Below are 23,401 nucleotides of genomic sequence, written 5' to 3' on the forward strand. Positions count from 1 at the left end.
TACACTTCATTAGGTCCTGGGAGTTTATCTACCTTGCTGTGCTTTAAGAATTTCAGCATCACTTTCTCTGTAATATGTACACTCCATAATACGTCACTGTTTATTTCCCCAAGTTCCCTATCATTCATGCCTTTCTCAACAGTAAGTAATGATGAGAAGTATTCATTTAGGATCTCACCCATCTCTTGCGGGTCTGCACACAGATGACCTTATTGATCCTTAAGAGGGCCTACTCTCTTCCTAATTACTCTTTTGCCCTCCACGTATTTGTAGAAGTTCTTTGAATTCTCCTTTGCCTTATCTGCTACAACAACCTCATGTCCCCTTTTTGCCCTTCTGATTTCTCCCTTAATTCCGACACCCTCTGTATTCTTAAAGACATCCACTTGATCTCAGCTGCCTATGCATGTCATATGCCTCCTTCTCCTTTTTGACTAGGGCCTCAATGTCCTGAGTCATCCAGGGTTCCATACTACTTCCAGCCCTGCCCTTCACTCTAAAAGGAATGTACTTACACCAAACCCTGGTTAACACACTTTTGAAAGCCTTCCACTTACCAGCTGTCCCTTTGCCTGCCAACAGACACTCTCAGTCAATTTTTGAAAGTTCCTGTCTAATATCAAAATTTATCTTGCCCAAATTTAGAATTTTAACTTTTGAGCCAGACCTGCCATTCTCCATAGCTATCTTTAAAAAGAATGGAATTATGGTCATTGGTCCCAAAGTGATCCCTCACTAGCACTTCTATGACTTGCCCTTCCTTATTTCCCAAGAGGAGGTCAAGTTTTGCTGCCTCTCTAGTCAGGCCGTCCACGTACTGAATGAGAAATTCCTCCTGAATACACTGAACAAATTTAAGCCCTGAATACTATGGTTGTCCCAGTCAATGTTGGGAAAGTTAAAGTCTCCTACTATTACCATCCTATTTTTCTTGGCGCTATCTGTGATCGTATATATTTGCTCCTCAATTTCCCACTGACTATTTGGGGGCCAATAGTACAATCCTGTCAGTGATCCTTCCCTTCACATTTCTCAATTCTACCCATATAGACTCAGGGGGCGAATCCTCAGAAATATCCCTTCTTAGTATTGCATAATGTTTTCCCTAATCAAAAATGCAGCGCTCTCTCCTCTCTTACCTCCTGTTCTATCTTTCCTATAATATTTGTACCCTGGAATATTGAGCTGCCAGTTCTGTCCCTCCCTTAGCCATGTTTCAGTAATAGCTATAATATCCCACTCCCATGTACCCATCCATGCCCTGAGCTCATCTGCCTTGCCTGCCAGGCCTCTTGCATTGAAATAACTGCAATTTAATCTAAACTTCCCATGCTCTGCCCTGCTTTTGCCTGACCTGTCTAGTACTAGGATTACTGACACTGTCTTTACTATTTACTGTGCTCTGTTTAACTTCCATGCTGTCCTCAATCTTGTCTTCTGTTTCCCTACTGATTTAGGTCGCACCCTCCTGCCAAACTAGTTTAAACCCTCCCGAATGGCTCTAGCAAATCTCCCCACCAGGTTATTAGTTCCCCTCCAGTTCAGATGTAACTTGTCCCTCTTGAACAGGTCACCCCTGTCCCAGAAGAGATCCCAGTGATCCACAAATCTAAATCCTTGCCCCCGCACCTACACTCAAGCCATGCGTTCATCTGCCTAATTTTCCTATTCCTACTCTCACTAGCACATGGCACCAGCAATAGTCCAGAAATGACTACCCATGTGGTCCTGCACTTTAGCCTTCTGCCTAACTCTCTATATTCATACTTTAGGACCTCCTCTCTTTTCCTACTTACGTCATTGGTACCAATGTGTACAATGACTTCTGGCTGCTCCCCCTCCCCCTTAAGAATGTCCTGCAACCACTCGCGACACCCTTGGGCCTGGCACCAGGGAGGCCAACACACCATCCTGGAGTCTCGATTATGGCCACAGAAATGCTTGTCTGTCTCAAACTACTGAGTTCCCTATTACTACTGCTTGCTTGCTCTTTGCCCAACCCTGCTGTAAAGCAGGTGTGATGCCATAAGCCTGGCTGGTGCTGGTATTTTCCCCTGAGAGGCTATCCTCCTCAACAATATTCAAAACAGAATACCTGTTTGAAAGGGGAATAGCCACAGGAAACTCTGCACCACCTATCTGCTTCTCCTGGTAGTCATCCCTCCTACCTGATTGAACCTGTGATGTGAATGACCTCCCTGTAACTAGTGTCTATCACACTTTGCCCCCTGTATGCTCCGTAGTGCGTCCAGCTTCCACTCCAACCGAACAATGCAGTCTGTGAGGAGCTGCAGCTGGACACAGTTCTTGCAGACAAAGTTGTCAGCTTGCTCCCTGATTTCCTACATTTGGTAAGAGAAGCATACCACTGCCCTAACTGCCATACTGCCCTTTTACAGTTGTAAAGATAAAAGAATCTCAACTCACCTTTCCCTTGCTTGTGGTCCTCTCAGTGACTTTTTGGTTAGAAGAGGAGATAGGTAGGGAAACACTTTGTGTTTGGGGTTTAATTGTCCCTTGACAACAGCTCCTCCACAAACCATGCTACGTGGAAGCAGTGACTGCACCAGTGTACATCTTCCCCGCCACAACACTGCTGTGCTGCCCTCTAGCAGATGCTTGCCTTCACTTGAACAGGGAGGGTGCCTTGCTGATGTCCACCTTCTAGAAGCTGCGATTGCACCGATGCACATCTTCCCTGTGACAGCCAATTGGTGTCGCCACTCTGCTGCCTCTGCTGGACAGCAGAGGTTGAAAGTGGCAGAGGCTTCCTCCGCCCTTGGGCCTTTTCTCTGGCATTTCCTTGCAAAACCATTCTAACATGAAAATGATTCTTTTTCTTGGCTCCCTTAAAACCCATCCATTCAATCATGCCTTTGTTTCACTCAACTCCCCCATAAGCAGTCTTTTTTTCTGCCTTTGAACTCCTTGGTTCATTTTGTTTGTTAAAAGTACTATAAGAATGCAGGTTCTTAAGCAGTTCTCATATTGTTTGAATTGCCGCAATTAATTCTAATGACCCGTAAAATGAGAAAATTCCATAATTTTTCCAACTCCCCTGAGTAACTAACCACCCATTTGTCCAGGAGTCCCAAAACTTTTACAGTCTACAGTTTCAATCCAAGATGGCGCTGGAGTGAGGCAACTTCTTGCAAGCTGTGCCCAGCATACCTTCTAATTCTATCTTTTACTCTCGTTCTACACCCTAGCTATGACTGTAACACGTTCTGCACTCTCTCGTTTCTTCTCTATGAATGGTATGCTTTGTATAGCGCGTAAAAACAATACTTTTCGATAGGTTAATACACGTGATAGTAAATCAAATCAGAAATCAAAGAATTGATCTTGGCATCAAATCCATATAGGTTGTTGGTGCTTTGCAGAAATGGAAAACAGAGCATTTTCTGCCTGGATTTAGAGTAAGCCATTTGTCTTCGAACTCCGATCTGAATGTTCCTTTGGATACACCATAAAAAGGCCTTTAAAATGATTTACTGTTTCCAATGACAAAAACATCACCAATGCGGTCAGTTAGTGGTGCGGATGCTAAACACAAGTCCCAAGCTGCCTGTCCCCTCACCTGCCTGTTTGTGCTTTTGACGACTTGCTGGCTTTCTTGCTCAACTAAATGCTTCCCAACCCACTGGAAAACGTGAAGTTGGGGAAAAGTAGATGTGGAACTGACAGCAAGACCCCATGAAAATTGAACGAGAGAGCAAGCACCAAAATGTGAGAAAATGGGGGAGAAGGAGCAACTTTGTTGTAGGTTTATAAGTGGCCGTGTTAAAACATGACAGACAAACCTTTTTGTCGAGGTCTGGTCCCAAAATGGTTTGTCACTTGCATTGAATTACAATTTATGGTTTTTTTTAAAATTACAAAATAACATTTAGTTCTGTGATACGATCCTTGGCCAGACTTGGGACATGGGAGAGCTCTGGTTAGAGACCAATAATATTTTATTTGAAGCAGATAAAGTTTGAGATTCAAGATGCTTACCAAGTGAATAAAAATACAAGATTCCATGGGTTTTGAATAAACAAAAATAAACTTTATTGTACAGGGTCAACTGTCACTGTTGAAATATTGAAGTATTTCTTATGCATTTCTCTTTTTATTTAATAGTGTGATAGTTGAGGACTTTGACTGCGGGAATAGGCGCAGCTCCTCCATCATGTTGGCCTGCCTTCAGCGAACACAGAACCCACCTTCGCAACGTTTGTCATGTCCCGGTAAAACACTGGAGTCGCTGAAATGTGAGTGGAATTTCATAGCATTGATACACATCCCAGACTACCATAATACACATGGTGGTAGTTGTACTCCCACTTCTTGATTTGGACCTTTCTTGTGAGTCCTATTACAAATCTAACCCAACAGAAAAAGTATTTGGGGGGGAGGGTTAGCTTTTCTAATTAATCAAAGGGCAGGAAAATCCAGGATTACCTTCTATTTTGTTACACTCCAACATCAGAACGGAGTAAGAGAAATATATATGCTAACTTGTTAAAAAAATGAAAATTAATTCTTGTAAAAGGAACATTTGCAAATGATGGAATTAAAAATGTTTGAAATGCGCAATTGGTATTATTGCATCTGAAGAGAACTTGTTTGCTGTATATATTCATCTTTGGAAGTGAAAGGTAAACTGTCACCTTTGGTTGAATAAGAAACATGATGTGGAGATGCTGGCATTGGACTGGGGTAAACACAGTAAGAAGTCTCTCAACACCAGGTTAAAGTCCAACAGGTTTATTTGGTAGTAAACGCCACTAGCTTTTGGAACGCTGTTCCTTTGTCAGGTGAGTGGAGAGTTCTCGCATTGTATAGTGGGCAGGCCAAAGTGGAGAGTTCTCCACTCACATGACGAAGGAACAGCGTTCTGAAAGCTAGTGGCGTTTACTACCAAATATACCTGGTGGACTTTAACCTGGTGTAGTGAGACTTCTTACCGTGTATAAGAAACAGACAAGGAAGAAAAGGTAGTAAACTGCTTAATGAATAAGCAGGGATCTATTAAATGATACCAGTAAGACAATTGAAAGATATTATGAGATCAAAAATATGCACATAGTTTCAATGGTGATGACAAGAGGTAAGATCTGAAATAAAATCAGAAAATGCTGAAGTGTTGCAGCAAATGTGCTGAACTTGAAAAGCTACCATAGTAGGCTCATCACTCACTGGAGTATATTGTGATTTAAGAGACGAGACCTGTAGTGTCAATTCACCTACCCACCCTGTGATCAGTAATGGATTTGCTTCACACCTACAGCACATTATTAGGCATTCCTGCTAGTTACTTTTGAACAAAGCTATTGGGTCAGTATTCAAATTAAAGAAAGATTGTACACTATTCTTGTAGCTTGCATTGATCTTGGCTGAAGTATTAACAGTCACTCTAGATAGAAGGTATGAAAGGATGGTAGGCAGTGTGTTTATGTAGATGGTAGGAGATGATCTGGTGAAGACAGTGGCTGACTAAATCTACATAGGTACTAAATAAACAGTTAAGCAAGTGTGTCTGTTTGCTTAATATTATGGATGCATCTACTTACCCAAACCCATACAACACTTGGGAATACCCAGAGATGGGCAGCGATCCATCTGGACTTTTAATTAACTGAAATTGTGCAGCTTGCCAATGAAATAGAAATGTGGATAAACATCTTGCTTGCATAATCAGAACAACAACTTGCATGGTTATAGGAAAAGTAATGTAAAGATATTTCAAAGTGGCGTAAATAACCCCAAAACAAGCATTGGTGGGAGAAAGGTGAAAAGAAAGGTATGATCAAATAATTGAAATGAAAACAGATTACTGAAAATACTCAGGTCTAGCAGCATCTGTGAAGAGTTAACATTGAGTCCAGCGTGACTATTTTTCAGAACTACTTCCATTTCTGGAGGAATCATATGAGACAAAGTGAAGAAAAATATATTTCACTGAAAGGAAAGAATCAACCAAACAAATAAAAAATATAAGGGAACAAATTAAGGTTAGGAAAGAGGCATACAACAATTACCTGAACAGCAGAGGACTGCGCGATAATTGAGAATACAAGGAGATCAGGAGAGAAATGAAAAAAGCTATTGGAAATGCAAAGAAGAACTGTGAAATTAAATTATCAAAGAACATAAAACAATATATTAAAATATTTCATGGGCCCATCAATAAAAAGGAATGCGTGATGAGAATAGGACCACGTGGCCCAGTGGTTAGCATTGCTACCTCACAGCGCCAAGGACCTGAGTTTGATTCCTAGTTTGGGTCACTGTGTATGCAGAGTTTGCATGTTCTCTGTGTCTGCGTGGGTTTCTTCTGAGTGCTTCCGTTTCCTTCCACAGTCCAGTTATGTGTGGTTAGGTGGATTGGCCATGATAAATTGCCCCTTAGTATTGGGGGACTAGCTAGAATAAATGCATTGGGTTATGGGGATAGGGCCTGGGTGGGATTGTGGTCAGTGCAGACTAGATGGGCTGAAAAGCCTCCTTCTGCACTAGAATTCTATGATTCAATCTATAATTAAGGAATAGACAGGATAATACTACAGGTAATAATGGAGAGAAGACAGAAAAGTTTAGATATGTTTTTTCTTTTTCATTCTGGGAATGTGGGTGGCAAAGCCAATGTTTGTTGGCCATCCTTAATTGCCTTTCAGCTGAGTGGCTTGCTATTTCAAAGACAATTAAGAGTCGATCACATTGGTGTAGATTTGGAGTTGCATGTAAGCCAGATAAAATTGCAGATTTTTTTCCTGAAGGATGTTATTGAACCAGATGAAAATTTATAACAATCCTGATGGTTTCATGCTCCCCATTACTGAGACCAGCTTTAGATTTATTAATTGATTTCGAATTCCACTAGCTGCCATGGTGAGATTTGAACCAACGTTCCCAGAATGCTGCCTGGTCTTCTGGATTACTAGTCCGGCGACATTGTCACTAGGCCACCATCTTTTCTTCAATGACTGCTTATCAGGGAGATAGAACAGTTAGATAATACATTGAACGATGAGATGAACAATGAGATAAGTGCGTTTAAAATGAAGGAGGTGTATTGAATAAATTAATCCAACTCAAAGACGATAAAGGCTGTTACCTAGATGAATTGCATCCATGTATTTTAAAAGAATCCGGGAAAGAGATAGCAGAAGTGTTACTACATGTATTTAATATTTGTTTGAATGTAGTGCCAGAAAATGGCAGATAACTAATGTAAATACTATATTTCAACAGGAAGGCAGAACATGCCCAGGAATATAAATATCAGTCAGTTTAACAATGGAAAGAATAATGGACTCCTGTTAGCAGAGATTAGAAGTGTATTCTAGGAATGAAAAATATGATAATGAATAAATAGCATGCATTTCAAATCAGAAAATCTTGCTTCGCCAACCTTATTGAATTTTTTGAGGAGGCAATAGAGAGTAGACGATCGCAATGTAATAGATGTAGTTTATCTGGATTTTCAAATAACCTTCAATAAGGTGCCCCATTATAAAGATAAGTGAATACAGCCATAGAATATGCAATTAAAAGACATTGAGTTGCAGGATGGATTGCAAACCGTGAAAGCTAAGGGTGGGAATAATGGCAGCCATTCAGAGTGACAGAAGATGGGAAGTGATATTCCACAAGGATCATTGCTGTGATGGAAGGGAAATGTTTTGATAGTATGGCTGCAGAGAGAATGTTGCCTCTTGTCAGGAAGAACATAACCATCAAAATACAGTAGTCACCAAGAATTACTGCAGAGAATTCGGAAGAAAATCCTTTACCAAAAAAGTGATGAAGATGTAAAACTCACTACCACAGTGGTTGAAACAATTAGTATAGATGTATTTAAGGGGAGGCCACATAAAAACATGAGAAGGGAATAGAAGGTTAAGAAAGATTTAGATGTGGTTAGATGGATAGAATTTTGAGTGGCCTGCTTCTGTGCCAATGTAATGCTACATATGTGTTGCAACTGGAGGAATATAGAGTTCTTGAGCAAGGAGGTTCCAGAGGTAGAATGTGTGAAACTATGGAGAGTTTTGAACAAGATGAGAATTTTAAAATAGAAGCGTTTAGGGACTGTGGGTCAATGGCGATCAAGAAATTTTGGTTTACAGGTGGACTTGGGTTTAATATAAGTCTGCTTGTGTTAAATCCACTGTTGCTTTTTGACATTTCTAGTTTTTGTTGTGATTTGTCCTCTAGCTTCAAAAATGCATAAAGTTATGAATTTTTCAACTCTGGAGGTCAGAGACAGAGGCACGGAAACCCAAAATTGAAAGATTTGTTTGAGGTGGAGGTGAGAATGCTGTCTATTGCAAATTAGCTGAAGGGAGGCACGAACAGAGTAGGGAGTTGGGGACTGCGAGAAACTTGCACAGTGTAACAAAGGAAATGAGAAGGTATTGGAACCTCTGGGCTTAAAAATAGGCAAATCCCCAGGCCTGGATGAATTGCATCCTAGGTTGTTATGGGAGAAAAGGCAGGAAATTGAAGGGCCCTGGCACAATTTCTTAATTCTTCTCTGGCCATGGGGGAAGTGTCAAAAGACTGGCGGACAGCTAACGTGGTTCCAAGGAGGGTGATAGAAATGAACCAAGAAATTACAAACCTGTGAGACTCAAATCAATGATAGGGAACTGATTGGAGAGAATTGGTCTCCACTTGGAAAGGTGTGGGTTAATCAGCATGACTTCATCAGAGGGTAGTCATGCCCAACAAATTTGATAGAATTTTTCAAAAATGTGATCAAATGTGTGGGTGAGGAAAGTGCAGTTGGAGTTTGTATAGATTTTAGCAAAGCATTTTGACAAGGTCCAACATGGGAGACTGAGAAGGGTAAGCTAGCCAGTAATATAAAAAAAAAAGTTGCAATGAGTTTTTTAGATATGAAAGGTGAGAGAGGGGCAAGAGTGTACATTGGACCACTGGAAAATGATGCTGGAGAAGTAGTAATGGAGATCAAAGAAATGACAGAGGAACTGAATAGGTACTTTGCGTCAGTCTTCAGGGTGCAAGACACCAGTAACCTACCAAAAATTCAAGAAAATCAAGGGGCAGAGATGAGTATGGTAGTCATTACTAAGGAGAAGGTACAAGGGAAGCTGAAAGGTCTGAAGGTGGATAAGTTACCTGGACCAGATGGACTACACCCCAGAGTTCTGAAGGAAAAAGCTGAAGAAATAGTGGAGGCATTAGTGATGATCTTCCAGGAATCGCAGGAGTCAGAGAGGGTCACAGAGGACTGGAAAATCACTAATGTAACACCCCTGTTTAAGAAGGAAGGGAAGCAAAAGACGAGAAATTAGTGTAGAGTCCATTATTAAGGATGAAATTTCGAAATACTTGGAAGTGCATGTTAAAGTTAGCATGGTTTCATCAAGGGGAGGTCAGGCCTGACAAACCTGTTAGAATTCTTTGAGGAGGTAACAAGCAGGTTAGACATAGGAGAGACAGTGGATGTTATCTGCTTGGATTTCCAGAAGGCCTTTGACAAAGTGCTGCACAGGACGTTGCTGAGTGAGATGAGAGCCCGTGGTGCTTGAGGCAATGTACTGGCATGGATAGAAGATTAGCTGACTGGCAGAAGGCAGAGAGTGGAGATAAGTGTCCATTTCAGGATGGCAGCTGGTGACTAGTGGGGTTCCACAGGGGTCAGTATTGGGATTACAACTTTGACATAGATGAAAGGACTGAGGGCATTGTGGCTAAGTTTGCATATAATATAAGGATAGATGCAGGGATAGGTAGTATTAAGGAGGCGGGGAGGCTGCAGAAGGACTTGGACAGGTTGGGAGAGTGGGCAAAGAGGTGGCAGATGGAATACAACATGGGAAAGTGTGAGGTTATGCACCTTGGTAGAAAGAACAGAGGCATTAACTATTTGCTAAATGGCTTGATAATTCAGAAATCAGAAGTGCAAAGGGACTTGGGAGTCCTAGTTCAGGGTTTTCTTCAGATTAACTTGCAAGTCAGGTTGGTAGTTAAGAACGCAAATGCACTATTAGCATTCATTTCGAGAGGGCTGGAATAGGAAAGCAGGGATGTACTGCTGAGACTTTATAAGGCTCCGGTCAGACTACATTTGGAGTATTGTGAGCAATTTAGAGCCCTGTATCTAAGTAAGGATGTGCTGCCCCTGGAGAGGGTCCAGAGAAGATACATGAGAATGTTCCCAGGAATTAAAAGCTTGCCATACGAAGAGCTTTTGAGGACTGCGGGCCTTTACTCCATAGAGTTCAGAACGATCAGGAGAGCTCTCATTAAGCTTACAGAATACTGAAAGGCCTGGATAGTGTGGGTATGGAGAAGATGTTTCCATTAGTAGGTGAAACTAGGATCCTCAGGCACAGTTTCTGAAGGAACCAAGATAGGAGGAACTTCCCAGCCAGAGGATGGTGAATCTATATAATTGCCACAAAAGGCTATGGAGGCCAGGTCATTGCGTATATTTAAGACAGAGATAGGTTCTTCATTGGTAAAGGGATCAAATGTTACGGGGTAAGGCCGGGAGAATGAAGTTGAGAAACTTATCACTCGCAACTGAATGGCAGAGTCGACTCGATGAGCCAAATGGCCTAATTCTGCTCCTATATCTTGTGGTCTAAGGTTGAAGCACGTGGCATTAAGGAAGCTTGGTGAGATGGATCAAAAATTGCCTTCGTAATAGGGCTCAAAGGGTAGTGGTAGAAGTCTCTTTGAGTGACTAGAGGCCAATGTGCAGTGGTGTATCAGATGGTTCAGGGTTGGGACCCTTATTGCTTGTTATATATAAATAATTTAGATGAAAATGTGGTGGGATGGTGATGGGGGGAGGGGGGTTAATAGCAAAGAAGAATGTGATAGATTGCAGGAATATATGCGTTGTCAGATGGGCAGACAGATGGTATTTAACCCTGATAAGTGCAAGATGATGCACTCGGAAGAAGTAACAAGACAAAGGAATATTAATGAATGGCAGGACACCAGGAAGCTTAAAGGAGCAGATGGATCTTGGGGTACTTAATCACTGAAGGCGACAGAGCAGATGAATGAAATAGTTGTGAAGGCATTTTTGCACTTTTATCAATCATGGCATAGCACACAAGAGTAAGGAGACAATATTGGAACTGTACAGAATATTGGTTAGGCTACAACTGTTTTTCTGGTCACCTCACTATAGGAAGGATGTGATTGCACTAGAGAGGGTACAGAGGAGATTGACCAGGATGTTGATTGGGATGGAGCATTTGAGCTGTAAGAAAAGACTAGATACGTCTGGATTGTTTTCTTTAAAGCAGAGAAGGCTGAGGGGGACATGATTGAGGAATATGGACAGGGTGAATAAGAATCAGCTGTTTGCCTTGGTTCCAAGGTCAGTCATGAGGTGGCATAGTTTTAAGGTAAGGGGCAGAAGCTTCAGAGGGGATTTGAGAGAAAACTTTTCGCTGAGGGTGGTGGGAATCTAGAATGATTGCCTTGGAAGATGATGGAGGCCAGAAACTTTACAACCTTTAAAAAGTATTTAGATGAGCACTTGAAACATCATAACATTCAAGGATATGGAACAAGTGCTGGAAAATGGGATTAGCGCAACTTTAGTGGTAGTTATTAATGCAAATTAAATGAGCTGAAGGGCCTTTTCTGCACTGTACGATTCAATGCTTATGAAGTTGACAGACAATAAGAAGACACCCCACTGACCCACTTAGTGCTCTGCGCTATGTTCTCCCTTTGTAGAATCGGAGGAGGTGCTCACTAATCTTAATTTGCAACTAGTCATATTGGAAGTGCCCATGGGGAAGTCTGCATAATTGCAGACATAGCTTCTTTTACTTGTTCCTATTTCGCAAATTGTCTATCAGTCAGTGGGGTCAAGGAGGCGGAGGATGATGAGGGCTCCATGTGAGGGGTGGCACCCTTGATCTCCTCTGTGGCATCTGCCACCCTTGGTGGAAGCTCAAATCGTGAGTTGAGGTGCAGGTTGCATTCCCTGCAAAAACCTGTGCACCATTGATCAGTTTATGCTACCAAGCATCTCATGGATCTTGTAGACATTACTGTGCAATTTCAGTACGCATGAAATGAGCATATGGCTTTCGAAGAAATTGATCACTCTTTCAATGGAAAAGCTTATGCGCTCATAGCCCTAAGCCAATATGGCACACTGTGGACACCTCCTAAGACCGCACATTGCCTCGGAATTCTGATATGTAGGAGCGTACCTCCTACTTCTGATCTAGGTAGAGCCTCCATTCCAGTGACTCCTGAGGCCCTGCATCTGTGCCCATTCGAGCAGGGCTGCGCCCTCTGAAGGTAATTAACCACTGCTCTTTCTGCGTCTGGCACCTCTTTCACACTACTGCTCTGAATAGCACTCTATGCCTCCATATCTATGCACACCCAGGGCCCACTAAGTATCCACATTAGTGAAAGGTGTGATTGTAAGGCATGACATTTCTGCTGCTTCATGCTTATCGGGGCACATGGAGAGAGAGGCTGGTCAGTGTTTGACATGTTATTGGACGAGGTGGAGTTCACTACACCTGTTTAATGACCATTTTGTGCCCTCTAAATCCAGCAAGACGACCTGTTTGAGGTTCAGATGTCTCCTATTACTTAAGATATTTCATTTGCTTTCCGCTCTATTTGGATAGTTTGGTTTTAAAACAGAAAAGGCAACCACCTCTTCTGGGCCCCACCTTCCATTGTACACTCATCCCACTTCTTCTGCAAGCGTAAGGGAGAGCAAGATTAAGGCACTGTTGTCTTCTATAGCCAGTCATCTTCCCCTGTGTACTAGTTGCTATCTCAGTGCAGACACATCCTAAGCAGCTTTTTGGTTGTAAGCCAGTTGGAGGGGTCAGTGCATGGATTGGGGGTACTTCCTCTGGATGCTGAATGACGAGTTGGAACCACAATGCAACCATTGCTTTTTTTTTGGCATTGTTATGTTTCACACTGATCCAAATAGCTTGAAATGCTTCAAAGCAATGAGCAGAATGCCATTGTTTGGCAAACAGCACTGTTTGTGAGCAATATTCCACAAACAGTAGCAAGTTGCATGATCAGTTGATTTGCTTTTGGTGGTTTGGGTTGAAAGATGGTTCCTGGCCAGCATCATGAGACATATTTTTCTTTGAAGTTTTCTCTTCAATGGCTAATTAATTGAATTATGAGTATAAGGTGGGAGAACCTTGGTTTAATGTGTTGCTGAATGTTGGTACTCCCAACAATGCAGAATTCTCTCTCTGCAGCACCGGACTATTAGGTTATGAGCATATGTCATAAAGGGCAAAAACCCATAGTGTTTTGATCCAGGAGTGGGTTCGCTATAGATTAAACCAAGTTTTTATATCACCAGAGCTTAAAGGGTCAGGGAATGAGCATTATCTTCAAGGTACAGGTATGCAATTGCTATGCTTGATTTAAAAGACGAAGCGTGACTGGATGATTTGCTTAATAAGGAAGTGAGGTAATTAACTTCCTTTGTACATGCTGTGCATTAATATTTTTAGTGAAAGATTAAAATACAAATTTTAAGAAGCTTATGGCTCCCTTATGGGACTAGTGAGTGATAGCACTGCAGGAGTTTATGCTATACCATAAAAAAAATTTGATTCCTGGACTTTGCTGAATAATAGCTGAATAAAACAATAGTCTCGATGACCTTAGGCTGGAGAAGGAGGATTTGGAAAAAAAAAATCAGCCAAAAGTACCACTTTTCACATCCGGTGTCACCCGCTGCAAATTTTACCAATTTGAATATCACGTGAGAACAGGATCACGTTTGTGTGCAGTTCCAGAAATTCACGTGAAAAATGACTCTGGGCGAATCTGGACTAGGTGTCCTCGTAGAAAGAGTAATGCGGTGGCTCAATCAATGGGTTAATGGAGTCTGCTTTTCTCCTGCTCCATTCCTAGTCAGTGCCTAAAGCGAGCTATTTGAATTCAACTAACGAGAATAAGTAGAGAATTACTTTAGGGCTACCAACTCCTTCCTAACCCAAAAAGAGTAACTATTTAGAAGTTAGTTTTAAAAAATGTAACTCCATAGATGCAGCTTTTAAAGAAGTTACCATGCACAGCGTGATCAGCTTTTTGTTCTTGACCAAAAGGTTTCATCAAATATTTGTGACAGATGTAATCACACCTCTTGCTATAAAGCACATGGCATTGTGCTTTGCATTAGAAGATAATCAGACAGACTTATAAAAGATGAATTCCATGTATTGTGTGTAATAAATAAGTGCAAAACTACATACATTTATATGAAATTATCCTTCATCTGATGCGTTTTTCAGACTTCAACAGGAGTTAATGGAGGAAGAAAAAAGTAAATTTTGGCATACGTTTTGTGACAGACGCCACTGTATCTTTTATGCCAATCATTTTTAAGAATTATTATTCAGTTTTCCCTCATTCTCATTTAACCACAACTCCTTTTCAATCACTGATAGAAAGGGACTGGGGAGCGGAAGTGAATGTAGTGAATTGTGTTTAATAATATTGCAAGCAGTTCTTGATGAAGGTTTGGTGGATTAGCCATTGATAAACTGTGACTATAAACCATAAAATTAAGCCTGGGTTGCAATCCATATGAATAATTATTTTATTCTGAGGGAGAAAGGAAATTTATAACGCTTTGTAGTTTATATACAAGAGATTGTAGTATTCTTAAAACTGGTTCAAATTTTAAATGTCTCTGCTTTCTTTATTAAGCTTCTGTGTGAAATTCTGTCCAACTTGAGCAGGTAAACAAGACAACATTTTGATAGTGTTGCTACCAGACTGTCCCTAATTACAGCAAAATGGACTGTTATTTAAAATGGTAAGAGATTGCAACATGCAGCTGTGCAGAGGGACCTCAAAAGGTTGATTTACAGCTGCAGCAGGTAATTAAGAAGACAAATGGAATTTTGTCCTTCATTGCTAGAGGGATGGAGTTTAAAAACAGGAAGGTTATGTTGCAGCTGTATAAGGTGCTAGTGAGGCTACAACTGGAGTATTGTTTACGATTTTGGTCCCCTTACTTGAGAAAAGGATATAATGGCGCTAGAGGGGTGCAGAGGAGATTCACTACGTTGATCCCAGAGCTGGGAGACTTGGCTCATGAGGAGATACTGAGCAGACTGGGACTATACTCGTTGGAATTTATAAGAATGAAGAGGAATCTTATTGAAAAATGTAAAATTATGGAAGGAACAGATAAGATAGCAGCAGGAAGGTTGCTTCCACTGGCGGGTGAAACCAGAACTGGGGGAATAGCCTAAAATAAGGGGAAGCAGATTTCGGACTGAGTCGAGGAGGAACATTTTCACCCAAAGGGTTATGAATCTGTGGAATTCCCTGCCCAGTGAAGCAGTTGAGACTACATTGTTGAATATTTTTAAGACAAAGATCAATAGACTTTTGAACCATAAAACAATTAAGGTTTATGGTGAGCTGGCAGGGGTAAGTGGAGTTGAGTCCACAAAAAGATCAGCCATGATCTTATTGAATGGTGGGGCAGGCTCGAGGGGCCAAATCACCTACTCCTGCTTCTTACATTTGTTAATAAGGAAGCAGAAAATTAGAGAAGAACAATTGGCCTACTTCTTCTCAGGACATATGCCATTCCTCCATGGTACCTATTTAATCTTGTGGAGGATGGTTTTGCTAAATGAATAATTCCTACCCCCTCCTAACTCCCGAGAGCTATGATGTTGATGGAGCTTCGAAGAATCACAGCACTTGACTTTATTCCTCCATAAAAGATGGATATCGCTAGTGAGGCTGGAAATTATTCAGTGCAAAATAAGGCCATTTGGCCCATCAAATCTGTGGTGACTCTCCAAAAGAGCATTTTACCCAGGCCCACACCCTGCCTCACCCCCATAACACCATGAATTTACCATGGCTAATCCACCTAACCTACACATCTTTGGCCTGTGGGTGGAAACCGGAGCATTCAAAAGAAATCCATGCAGACGCAGAGAGAACATGCAAACTCCACACCCACTCACTCAAAGCCAGTATTGAACCCGAGTGACTGGTACTATGAAGCAGCTAACCACTGTGTTGTCCCTACCCAGTTGGCCTGAGGAAGGCGAAATTTGATGACTCCCCTGATTGGGAAATGCAAGAATCATTTATCCAAATTCATAAGCCATATCTGTTGTCCTGGTGGATATTACATTATTTGAGTATAGTCTTACTGGACCCTAATGAGAGAGGACAAAATGCTCATTGGTCTTTTCTCATTTTTATCCAGTTACAGAAGAGTTCCAATCTGTGTTAAACCTTTGTGTATAACATCAGTTTCAACAATCTAACAGAAGGGGCCCTCCTTTTTCCCCACATGCAAGATCCAACATCAATCTGTAAATTGTTATAATTATTTTAGTTGCTTAAACAAAGAAAAGTGAGTTCTGGTGAACTGCATGGCTTTAATTTGTTAATTTAATACATTTGTTCACATTGAGATCTCCAATCCTCAGCTCTTGGCAGTTTGCACCCAAGTTCTTTCCATTTGGATTAGTACGTTGTGTAGATTGGGGGATTATGTGGATTCTGTTACAGACAAAGAAAAACTCTACCTATTTAACAATACAAAACAACTTGCACTTATATAGCACTTTTAACCTAGTGAAACACTCCAAGATGTTTCTCAAGAGTTTTATCAAACAAAATCTAATACAAAGTCATGCAAGAGGGCAATAAGGCAGATGACTAAAGGCTTGCTCAGGAAAGCAGGTTTTAAGGTGCATATTAGGTAGTGAGGGAGAGGGATTTAGGTAGTGAATTCGAGTTTAAGGCTGAAACAGCTGAAGGCGCAGTCACCAATTTTACAGGCAAATTCTCATGTTATTAGCTTAAATGTAGTTTGTACAAATGCATTATTGATTTTTTTTGTCAGGAAAAGTATTTCGTACAGAAGTCAAAGCTGCAGTTTAACTAATTTTCTTAAAAGCTCAGTAATTAGCCTGATACGTCAGTTGCTCTTGTTTCCTTCCAATTGATAGTAAATGAATCTGCCTCACTAGTGAACCACAATGTGGCCAGGCCTGTTACAAGAAACAATATAGCACAGGAACAGGCCCTTCAGTCCTCCAAGCCTGCACTGATCACGTGTTCCTACTAGACCATCCGTTTGTATCCCTCTATTCCCAGTCTGTTCAAGTCGCTATCTAGATAAGTCTTAAATGATCCTAGTGTGTCTGCCTCAATCACCTTCCTTGGTAGTGCAATCCAGGCCCCCACACCCTCTGTGTAAAATACTTCCCCCGCGTATCTATATTGAACCTTGTCCCCCTTACCTTGAACTTGTGACTCCTTGTGTTTGTCATTTCTGACCTGGGAAAAAGCTTCCAACTGTTCACCCTAGCTATGCCCTTCATAATTTTGTAAACTTCTATTAGGTTGCCCCTCAACTTCTGTCTTTGCAGGGAGAACAGCCCTAGTTTACTCAATCTTACCTCATAGCTAAGACCTGCCATACAAGGCAATGTCCTGGTAAACCTTTTCTGCACTCTCTCCAAAGCCATCCTTCTGGTAGTGTGGTGACCAGAACTCTCTGCAGTATTCCAAATGTGACCTAATCAACATTCTATACAACTGCAACATCATATGCCAACTTTTATATTCTATGCCACGTCCAATAAAGGCAAGTGTGTCATATGCTGCCTTCACCACCTTTCCCACTTGTGTTGCCACCTTTTAAGGATATGTGGATTTGCACACCTAGATCCCTCCGTGTGTCTATACTCCTGATGGTTCTACCATTTATTGTATAGCTCCCCCCTGCATTAGATCTACCAAAATGTATCTCTTCATGTTTATCTAGATTAAATTCCATCTGCCGTTTCTCCGCCCAATTTTCCAGCCAATCTGAATCCTGCTAAATTCTCTGACAATGTTCATCACTATCCACAACTCCAGCAATCTTCGTGTCATCTGCAAACCTACTAATCAGACCAGCTACATCATCTTCCAAATGAAACAGCAGAGGTCCCAGTACAGAGCCCTGTGGAATACCACTAGTCACAGACCTCCAATCAGAAAAAGACCCCTCCACTGCTACCCTCTCTTCTATGGCCAAGCCAGTTCTGTGCCCATCTAGGTAGCTCACCTTTGATCCCATGAGATTTAACCTTTTGCGCCAGCCTGCCATGAGGGACCTTATGAAATGCTTTACTAATATCCATGTAGATGACGTACAAAGCCCTTCCCTCGTCAATCACCTCCTCAAAAAACTCAACCAAATTTGTGAGGCATGACCTCCCCCGTACAAAACCATGTAGTCTATCACTAATGAGACTATTCAGTTCTAAATGTGTACAGATCCTATCTCTAGGAATCTTCTACAACAATTTCCCTACCACGAACGTCAAGTTTACTGGCCTATAATTACCCGTGTCATCCTTGTTACCCTTCTAAAATAATGGGACCACATTTGCTATCCTCCAGTCCTCTGGGACGTCACCTGTGTCCAATGAAGAAACAAAGATTTCTGTTAGAGGCCCAGCAATTTCTTCTCTTGTCTCCCTCAGTAATCCTGGACAGATGCCATCTGGCCCTGGGGATTTGTCTATTTAATGCTTCCTAAAACACCTGACACTTCCTCTCTTGTAATTGTGATTTGTTCTAACGGGTCTACACATCGCTCTGAGACACTACCAATCAATGTGTCCCTCTCCTTTGTGAATACTGATGCAAAGTATTCATTTAGGATTTCACCTAATTCCTTGGGTTCTAAGCATAATTCCCCTCCTTTGTTCTTGAGAGGTCCGACTCTTTCTCTGACAACCCTCTTGTTCCTAATGTATGTATAAAATGCCTTGGGATTCTCCTTAATCCTGTCTGCCCCCTTTTTGCTCTTCTGTCTGAGTTCTTTTCTACTTTCTCTGTATTCTTCCAGTGCTTCATTGGTTTTTAGCTGCTTGGACCTTATGTGTGCCTCATTTTTCTTTTTGATTAGATTGTGGGTCTAATTTCTCTGGTAATCCACAGCTCTCGAATCCTACCTTTCCTGTCCGTCCTTCCTTCCTTACAGGCACATGCCTGTCCTGCACTCCTTTAACTGCTCCTTGAAAGACTCCCACATGCCAGATGTGGATTTACCCTCAAACAGCCTCTCCCAATCAACAGCCATCAAATCCTGCCTAATCCGGCTGTAGTTAGCCTTCCCCTAATTCAGCACCTTACCCGTAGGACAACACTCATCCTTTTCCATGACTATCCAAAAGTTTACAGAATTGTGGTCACTGTTCGCCACATTCCCCCACTGAAACTGATTGATGATTACATTTTTGTTAATTTTAGTTAAATGTGAGGCCAAATAAATTTAGGCTTTTATCAAAGCTGCATGTTTAAAATGGACACTTTTCTTATTCTGCACCCCTTTAGCTGGAACTTTTTCTTTGATATATGAATTTTGTAATGGCTGTTATGTCTGAAAAAAAATAAAGCAAATTGCACAACAAGCAGAATATATAACAAGTTCAAACTAATTATTCAAGTATTCAAAATTGTTTTTATTATTTTACAGGATATGGGTGTCGCTGACTAGGTCAGCATTTTTATTGCCCATCCCTAATTTCCCTTGACAAGATGATGGTGAACTGCTGTCTTGAACCCCTGCAATCCAATAGTTTGTAGCATTTTGCTAAAGTGAAATGAGGCAAAGCTAACATTTCCAATTTGAGGAACATAATATTGCTTTCAATATATTTTTGTTTGCTCTTCAGTTGGTGTTTATTGTGAATAACCTTCATAATTCCTTCCTTTGGAATCCATAGAAAACCAAATTCTGGAGAACTGCTTTCTAATGAACTGGAGGATCAGATTATTTGTAGAAATTAGTACTTTTTGGTTAGAGAGTAATAAAGAGAATGAGGGGACAAGACTGAATTGAAAATTGAATTATATGCATCATTATCAAAGTCAATTAGAAAAATAATGCTTTAAATCTGAAATAATGCAAAATTTACAAGTGATCAATAGTCTTTTGAGGGATAAAAAAATGAGCTAATGCTGACAATTACAATCTTTTCATCAGAATCTTTGTGTGACTATACACATGAGGGTGAGGGTAAGGCAGTATAATTTAGCCAATTTTGCTGCCTGATACATCACTGCAGTTAGTTATCCTTAACATATTCAATCCATGATATGTGTTTCAGAAAGGTTTTGCACAGAAAAAGAGGAAGGAAAAAAGACCATTAATGGTCACCCAGTCTATTGTGTATGACAGCCCTCCGACTTGTAGTGATACTAACTCCTGAGGGATTCAGGAAAACAGCTTATTAATGATTTATTTAGGCAACAAACAAAATGTCTGTGCTGAAATTTAGTTCCACTTTTAATTCTGGTGACTGTTTCCCTATTGCTGTTCATAGCATTTGTTTGTTTGTGCCTTCCATGTTTCATTAACATTTTTGCAATCCATGATTGAATGTTATTAAAAAGTGAACGTTGTAAAACAGAATCTCTTCAATCAACAAAACTGATTATTTTGAAACAGAAGTGTTCTCCATTGGCATTCTGATTTTGATGTTGCTTTGCAAGGGGCAGGTTTGGAGTGCTCAACTTTGCCACTGACTGTATTGATTTGGATTGCTTTTAAACCTTCAGAAAGAACAATAGAACTATTGTTTTTTTTCCCAAAAGTGTGAAAAGTAACCTGTTATGCACAGAGCAGACAAATGGAATTATTTAATGTCCAATAATAAGATAGGTTGTCTAACTATCCATCTTTGGGCAGCAGACTGTCTCTCTGCCAAAGTAACCTAGCCCTTGAAGCCACTGTGATTCTGTCGTATGTTAATTGTTAATAGCCCGCTTTGAATTTTGTATTCCTGGAGGCTTGAAAAGATAATCAATCTGAACATTAACTCCTTCTGTTCTCAAATTAGTTACCAGACTGACTGAGTGTTTCCAGGAATTTCTGTTTTTGTTCTTTATTGCTATTGTTCAGAAATATGAACTTGACTTGTTCCCGAGGCTGAGGGCTCCCATTTCCTAGCAGGCCCAAGTGGACGAAGCCACGTATGCTCAGCCCAGTGTTCTAGTTTTTCAGGGTTGTGACGGAGATCAGAATAGTCTGTGCTGATGGTAGCAGGGAAATCTGACCACGGGACCCAGTCTAGCAGAATAAACTAAACCCATGTGACTGGGTGTGAGGCAGAAGAGGAGGCTCCAGGCAGCAGTAGTGCTGCTATTGGCAGGGAGTAAGTGGTGAGGGCTCAGCAGAAACTCTGGGGAGCCCAGAAAATGGCAGAAGGTCAATGACTTTGAGCTAGAAAGGATTAGGTCTCAGTAGGATCTGTGGGAGCCATATATAGCTCAGTGCAAATAGGTGAATTTCAGGGTAACTTCAGTGCAGTGTTAATGTAAGCCTTACATGTGATGAATAAATAAACTTTAACATTGGAGGTCAGAGAAACCCAGGAAAGTGCCATTTTTGTAAAACCAGTGGTCTGCTAAAGAGCTGAAATTGTGCCAGTGTTAAGGTAGGGATCAGAAACCTCAAAGTATACTGTGAAGCCTGACTACACCCCAACAGTTTTTCTATTTTGGCATTTGTGACGAAATGGTGTTTCATTCCAGCTGTGATTTTGTTAACATACTTAAAGCTTTTATCAAAGCAAACTTTATTTAACAATACAGTTTAACTATAACAAATGAATTAGCTTAACTTTTACCAATTTTACTTAAATATGACCATATTCAATTCTTAACTGCTTAGCTATCTCTATTAGTTCCAACTCAAACAATATTCATCTTAAAGACATAAATTCCTCTTCAAAATCGGATAGCAACAAACAGACCTACTTAGCACCTCCTAAATTGTTGGCTCCAAAAGAGAGAGAGAGATACCCCTTCTTTCAGAACTGGTATTAACTGTCTGCTTTTCCTTGAAAGCTTAGCTCCTCTCTTTTAAGCACATGACTATGTCAATCAACCTAATCAAAACCCTTCTCTGAAACCCCAGGGGAAAACGCAAATAAAAATGCATTAGCTTTGATTAAAACAAACACATCCCTAGTTAAAGTCAATTATTAGCCTGCATTCTCAGCATGTGAGTTGCATGGTGCCGAGGCAAATCAGCACTGTGTAAAACAGAGCTGAATTTTAAACATCTCCCTCAAAAGAAACATAATATGAATACATTTCGTAAAAGCACAGTATCATCACAACCGGTAATTAGATGCTGGAGTGTGACTTTGTGAATCCTGTGGAAGGCAGTCTTGGGGGAAAAACAGTGAACTATTAGAAGGTGGTGCAGTCCTTGAAGCAGTCTGAATCTGAGCAGCTTTTACGGAATTCAGAGCTAGGTGTTTGAGTAGAGAGACAATCCTTTTTGAGGCAGATGGAGTTTTCACGAGATTGGGAACTCACTGTGGACACAGGCATCGGGGTGGGGTGCTGAGAAATTTGTGGGACCTGTATTGGTCGTATATTCCATTGTGCAGTTTGGTGTATTCCTCCGCAGTTTCCCTGTTATTTATTTCATGTTAATTCTGAATATTAAAGTATAAGGTAAATATTGTAAATGGTTTTAATTTTCTGACTTTGTATCGTAAAATTAATCCTATTTGTTTAAAACAATGGAATCTTTTAGTAAGTACCTAGGGTTTCAAACATTGTTAACTTTAAATAAAACGTTATTGGTCCCTAACTATATTGTAATAAATATTATTTAATCAGCAACAAACCCTTAAAACAGCAACAAGATCTTTTATTTGTGTAGCTTAAGATGTTAATAGGATCTGTGTAGCCTACAGAGGAAAAACATAAATATCCTCGTTAAAAATTTTGGATAGTGGTGCTGTCTGGGGTGGGCACTCTTCTGCTATAGTCCATGATAATGTGATTCTTTTAATACATTTTCTTTAGGTTTTTGTAAATGTTTATCAGAGTTTACCTTTTTATGAATCTTTATAAATGTATTCTTTTAAACTGATCAAAGTGTTCTATATTGGATAATTTTGAAATGCAGCAACAATTATAATGGAGGAAATATAATGTGTATGCAGAAACAGCTAAATGCTGTTGCTTAAGGAAGAAGAATTCATTATTTTTGTTGAATAATGATTTCCCCCCCCACCACACACACACAACTGAACTACTGGAGCGGATAGACAGGGTTTAATACAGATCACCTCTTGCGACAAAACTTTGTGTGAAGGTTTGCTGTCAACTCTAAGAGCTACATTAGAAACTTATAAACTTGTGTCAAGTACTGTTTTGTTGATCTGTCAGTTAAAGCACATTTAGAGTGGCTGGCTTGGTAGCTGGGATAGTTAAAACGTATGTCTGTGTTTCCATATTTTGTGTTAGGTGCAATCCATTTTAGACATCATAGAATCCCTACAGTGCAGGAGGAAGCCATTCAGCCCATCAAGTCTGCACCAACAACTATCCACCCACATCCTATCCC

General features: G+C 40.7%; 1 protein-coding gene across 1 annotated transcript in view; it reads left to right on the forward strand.

The window, feature by feature from the left end:
- Positions 1-23,401, forward strand: part of fam222aa (family with sequence similarity 222 member Aa) — a 262,440-nt gene that overhangs the window by 183,330 nt on the left and 55,709 nt on the right. The window contains exon 6 of the mRNA XM_080208106.1: positions 4,126-4,256. Within this exon, the coding sequence (XP_080064232.1) occupies positions 4,126-4,256 (131 nt within the window). The remainder of the gene's footprint in view (positions 1-4,125; positions 4,257-23,401) is intronic.

The sequence above is a fragment of the Carcharhinus amblyrhynchos genome, chromosome 20 (assembly GCF_965287045.1).
Source record: "Carcharhinus amblyrhynchos chromosome 20, sCarAmb.v2.hapA, whole genome shotgun sequence".
Taxonomy (NCBI): Eukaryota; Metazoa; Chordata; class Chondrichthyes; order Carcharhiniformes; family Carcharhinidae; genus Carcharhinus; species Carcharhinus amblyrhynchos.